General features: G+C 44.3%; 1 protein-coding gene across 2 annotated transcripts in view; it reads right to left on the bottom strand.

Moving 5' to 3' along the window:
- Positions 1–2,146: 2,146 nt before the first annotated feature.
- Positions 2,147–5,792, bottom strand: part of ccn1l2 (cellular communication network factor 1, like 2) — a 12,225-nt gene continuing 8,579 nt past the window's right edge. For both annotated transcript variants that reach the window (XM_017467692.3, XM_047155377.2), the window contains 2 exons: positions 5,480–5,679; positions 2,147–5,244 (listed from right to left, as the gene is read on the bottom strand). In XM_017467692.3, the coding sequence (XP_017323181.1) occupies positions 4,933–5,244; positions 5,480–5,679 (512 nt within the window). In that variant the 3' untranslated portion in view covers positions 2,147–4,932. The remainder of the gene's footprint in view (positions 5,245–5,479; positions 5,680–5,792) is intronic.

Below are 5,792 nucleotides of genomic sequence, written 5' to 3'. Positions count from 1 at the left end.
AGAGGTGCTGAAGATGCAAGGCGCAAGGCTGGTCTGACAAAGCTCTGCCCAACGTTAACGTTGCCCTCGGAGCAAATACAGGAGCTATGGCTGGGTTTTACATCACGCGTGACGCCAGAGAGAGCAAAGATGAGGACGCTATTTATCCATGGTGTCCCAGGTGATGGTTGCAATTCATTTGCTTCTGTTTTAACCCACCATCACTGTTAGAAGCGTGCTTTACAGGTGTATCGACGTCTCATCCAACATCTCTGACAGTCCAAAAGTCCGTATTATTCAGGAAAACCTCTCAAATTATACAAAAAACCCCCCCAAACACCTCAATAACACCTTAAACACCTTAATAACAAGTATGCATGCTGTAATATGCAATTTCCGGCTTTCAACATAAACACCTAATAGTTAATGAAACACTCCGTGCTGTGCTGATTTAGGAAAATGATCAACCACAAGGTGGCGTGATGAAAAAGAAATGACTTATACCTTCCCGAATTCGATCATTTTCCTAATAGTAACAGCAGCACGCGTTTTGTTCCGCTTATACCGCGGCAGTTTATTACACGTTTTATTCATTATTGAACACCACGTCACGTTTTTATCTGTTTCACGTTGTGGAACCTCCTCAAAACAACTTCGAGAAGTTAACACTGATCGAACGCATTTAAAGAGTCGAACCATCGAGGAAACAAGAAGGCGTCATGGCATCATAGTAGCGCTCCTAAGCTCCGCCTCCCAAAGTTTGAAACGACGCGGACGAACTTAAACGCGTAACGCCGCGTCCGGCGAAATCTTGTGAACGCGTTACCGAATTCCGACTTGGAAAAACCGAAGAAAACGCCCTAAATTCCTAATCAAGGGGACAGGAAGCGACTCTAGACACCGAGTTCGGCGTACGACATCATATCGGCATGGCCGCTCACACCGTCAGCATTGACTTCTCTACTTATAACTGAGATTATAGAATTTGCTTAAGAGCAGTCAATATAGACGCGTCGGTTATTTTTTATTGAACGCATAGTTTTGAGAAAGTAAATACACCGTGAGTGTTAAAGATTATTCATATCACGAAAGTTAGCCAGCTAGCTAGCTTGCTGCTAAGAAAAGACCCCCACCCCCCCACCCCCCCAGCTTTGTATATACTTCAAGATCGAGAACGATGTAATTCCAAATATATAAATAATGGATCTCTCTGCTATTTTACAAAATCGTGTGCTTAAAACAGAGAATACTGAGCTTCCTGAGATAAAAATAGCCTCGTAGCACACGTCATACCCCAAACATTATGGACTGATCGACTACATTAGTTCAGTGTAAAGGTAACACTGTGTGCTCTGTAATGTTATCTGACTTCCTGTAGTGCTGTGGTGGGTCAGAATCGTATTTACTGTGCAAGTGTGTGTGTGCATGTGTGTGTGGCTATCGGGGGAATTTAGATCGGATGGTATGGTGGGGAAGGAAAGGAAGGGAGACGCTAAAGCGCTGTATGGAATGTAGGAGGAGGGTGTGATGTTTGCACCGCTGATTCGTATTGTGTGCGGAGAGAGGAAGAAAACGGAAGAGTCTGCAAATGAGTCTCTCTCTTCCTATCTGTCTGTCTGTCTCTCTCTCTGTGTCTGTCTGTCTGTCTATCAAAATATTCAGAGCGGTGCTGCAGTGGCTGGAAAAAATGTAGACATTGTAAAAAAAAAAGAAAAAAAAGTTTTGTGAGACTGAAATTGTTTCAGAGTTGTTTGGGAAGTGCAAGTGAAGATGTAGACGGTTAAAGCACTCGATTTATCTTAAGCTATGTAAATGTATACGGACATATAATTACACTATATCTATCTATCTATCTATCTATCTATCTAGCTATATATAGAGAGAGGGAGAGAGAGAGAGAGAGAGAGAGAGAGAGATTGATATATAGATATGTGTGTGTGTTATTAGGTACTTAAAATGGTCATTTATGAGGGTGCCAATAGTTTTGCTATTGACTCACTTTATCTATCTACAGTCAACTCCAGAATTATTTGCACCCCGAAATTGGCAAAATGATACAAAAATAATCATTACACCTGGGAATTACTTTGTTCAATCTAATCTGTCTGTCTGTCTGTCTGTCTGTCTGTCTGTCTGTCTGTCTAGACGAATAAAACAAAGAAACAGCTTCTTTTAAAACATTTTATTTACTGTATTTGACTTTAACACTGAAGGTCAACATCAACCAGCATCGTAACCACACACACACACACACACACACACACACACACACACAGATTACAATACACACTCTTACACAAGAGAGCAGCTCAGAGAATTTAAAGTAATTACACCCCAAAAAATGGAGCAATCTCTAAAATCGCGGTCACTCCACCGAGCGTGAAGCCTGTATACTGTACAAAAAGGAAAAGCAAGCCTTGATGTTATAGATATCATCTAATAATACAGTCTCTTACACACTAATCATCAGGATTACAGTCTTTTCCACAAATACCCATATTTAAAAAAAAATGTAAAAAACCACACACGAGGAAGTGTCGGAACTTCTGTAGTCTGTTAGTAAAGCACAAAACAACAAACAATACACGGAATAATACAGTATTTAAGCAAAACAATATTTATTTCGCTCTGACCGATGAATCCATCCGACGGCCATCTTGGTGAAACCACCGTGTCTCGCTAGAACACGTCCGTGTCCTCGTCCGACTTCTTCAAATCTCGCAAACTAGTGCACGTCGTCTTTCCCTACCGACTGTGATAGAAAGTCACGAATGATTAGACACGGCGTATCTGAAAGCTCGAGGTCAGAAAGGAGGGATAAATAAACGTAACGCTAACGGCGTTAACAGCTAATTATGTACGGTGGACTGTAGGTTCCAGCTCACGGCGGATTGATGAATTCTGCCCTAAATGTTCAGCAGATCCGCTCGAAGCATTCGAGGCACGAGTGAGAAACAGGAGAAATATACACGGCTGTTTATTTTTCTAAAGTGGCATGTTTACGGAGAGCTAAATTGGCTAGCTATGTTTACGATTCTACATTTCCTGTGGTCACATGACATCGATTTAAATTGGCATAATCGCACGATTTTCGTACAAAAAAAATTCAATCTGCCGTAGCTCCTGCTTTGCGCTGGTGCAAAAATCAGTGTGCTAATGTTAACAGTTACGCGGGAAGTTGCAACACGTGCTAGCGGGTTAAAAAAAAGTGCAGAGGTGTAGCTAAGGGATATCGTAGACGTGTCGAATAACAATAATTGCGCTGTGATGACATTCATATGACAGTCGAGAGCGAACGAACGATCCCTTTTACACGGTTTAATCACGTATTATCGGGCGGCTCGCTGTCATGGTGCGAAACGGGATTAGCCAATCAGAAGCGTTCTCAGTAGAACGTTAACAGTTCCGTGTCATTTTTTTTTTGGTCGTTCTATATTTGCGTCGGTAAGAGGAATTTTAAACAATAAATCGCGATCGGTTGTTCGGTTATCGTTTCAAAATCTGGCCCAATCACAGTCTGTTTACGATTTTGTCTATTTCTACTAAAAAAGAAGAAGAAGAAGAACGGGAAAAAAAAACCCCAAACAATTTCTCCTTTGCTAATGCCTGGATTCTGAAACAATAATCCGTGTTTTATTTTCGAATTTCTGTCAAAAAGTACTTAACGTCGTTATGACGGTCCTGAACACTGGTGGAATTGGTTCCCTCGTCCCTTCCTACACTTAATTCCTGGCTACGCCAATGAAAAAGTCTCTTCTAATCTGGAAAATACGGTAAAGCAACCATCATCTCAGGTCCCAGCAGGACCTGGTCTCCAGAAGTCCAGGTTTTTGTCAGCAGAAGTCACACACTCGAAGACACTCAGCAGAAAGACAGACACGGATCTCCCAGACGTTCTCTGGTTGCCGGATGTGAAGCAGGGGGAGAAACGACCCCGTTGTAGGTCCGCATAAAGAAAAAGTGCAAGTTCTACACTGAGGTTGTGGATGGAGTCATGGAGAACTCCACTCCTGGTGAACATCTCATCATAGTCTCTGTGCTCTGTGTCTTAACATAGGGAGAGCATTACGGCAAATTTAAAAAAAACAACAACAACAACAACACTGTATTTACACAAGTTTTCCTCAAATGTATCAGTTATCAATGATATGTTTGGTGTCTGGTAGTATTCATTTCTTTTTTTTTCTTTTTACTAGTGAACAAATCATTTAAAAAAGCAGTTTTCCAGAACGTTGTTATTTTTAGGTTTTACTCGCGTAGCAAAGAACGCATCAAACTGCGCTACACATTACTGTTTATTTCCCGCTCCGATGTCGTTTCGGCTTCACTCTGAACAACGAAACTGGATAGACCGGTGCAAAGAGTGTGCGAAATCATCCGTGCGAAATCAACACTGATTCTGAAACTGAGTCTGCGCAGCATGGAAGCTCACGTCCGTCAGCACAGCGCTCCTCGGAGCTCGGGCGGAGGTTGTGATGTCTCTAAAGCAGTGTCCGGGAATTTTTAACGGCACGTTCGTCTCTGGCCAGTCGCGTCCGAGAACACGTTCGGATCAGGATCTGTAAGCCGGGGCTGAAAACATACATTAAGCTGCTTTCTTCGCCGTCGTTGCTTTCTCCCACCGCCTGGAGTGGACTTCCTGAAATCGCAGCGTTTAACAATGTCGCCTAAAGCAAAAGGATACTGTATAAATACCTTGCGTGTGGACTTACGGGAACAGTTCCGCATGAGATAGTACTACTACATGCTGCTACTACTTATTTGTTAGCTGAATTAGCATCGTAGTGCCGGTGCAAAAAAAAACAAACAAAAAGAAGCAAATTTCAGACCCCCGAAATTTTACGTCTTAGCTGAACGACAGAAATTGTGTACGAGTCTGTGTGTGTGTGTGTGTGTGTGTGTGTGTTTTAAATCATCTCCTTTAATGACGGGGGTGCGGATGATTCTGTGCGATCAGGGCGAGAGGGCGAAGGTGTGGATGTCGTTGTGCAGGCTAACAGAAGGAGGCGAGTCGTCTCCGTGTGCGCTGCAGTAGCTCTTGCTGCAGCGACAGCGTTGGATCCACATGATGTTGTGTGTGATGCTGTCTCCCTCGGGACAGCGGAAGCGCAGGCGTACGGTGCGAGTCTCAGACGGGCGACAGCATCTGCCGTCAGCGCACGAGCCGCATGTTTTGGGCCGGTACCGCCTGGCTGTAGCGCAGCCACGGAACGAGATGCGCTCCGGCTCTCGGGACCTCCGCGTCCGTCTGCATTTCTTTCCCGTCTGCGAACGAGACGACGACAAACAGCTGTTTAGTTAGTTAGTGACTTAGCGCCGTGTTTTTATCACACGATTAGTTCCAAGCGAGTCCACACAGACGCCGCGGACTTCTCGTTTGGTCTGCGGCTATAAAGCCCAGGTCTTTTCGTGACTGAAATCCGATCAAAAATATGACGTATAAGGTTACAATAAAGCAAATAGAAGATTTTTAAAGCTCTTTCGAATCGTTTCTACTCACCCAGACGGTCTGCACGGCGTCACACTCCTGGATCTGACAGAGACGCGTCTCCCGGACGAGTTTGCACTGCGGGTTCGTGTTGGTCACGCGGCCGGACACGCCGAAACCACAGGAGGCGGAGCACTCGGACCAGTCTGTGGTCTGAGGAACACAATCGGAGGACGGAAAAGGAATTCGAGACACGGGCGGCGGTGTCCTCTCTGCACAAACAGAAGAGCGCAGAGACACGATGAGTTACACGGCCTGAGATCCGAAGAACATCGGAACATCCCCCGAACACCCCGTTTGATAATATGACCCGGAAATAAATTAT

This window comes from Ictalurus punctatus, chromosome 5 (assembly GCF_001660625.3).
Source record: "Ictalurus punctatus breed USDA103 chromosome 5, Coco_2.0, whole genome shotgun sequence".
Classification (NCBI taxonomy): domain Eukaryota; kingdom Metazoa; phylum Chordata; class Actinopteri; order Siluriformes; family Ictaluridae; genus Ictalurus; species Ictalurus punctatus.
This window is presented reverse-complemented; position numbering and strand designations above follow the sequence as displayed.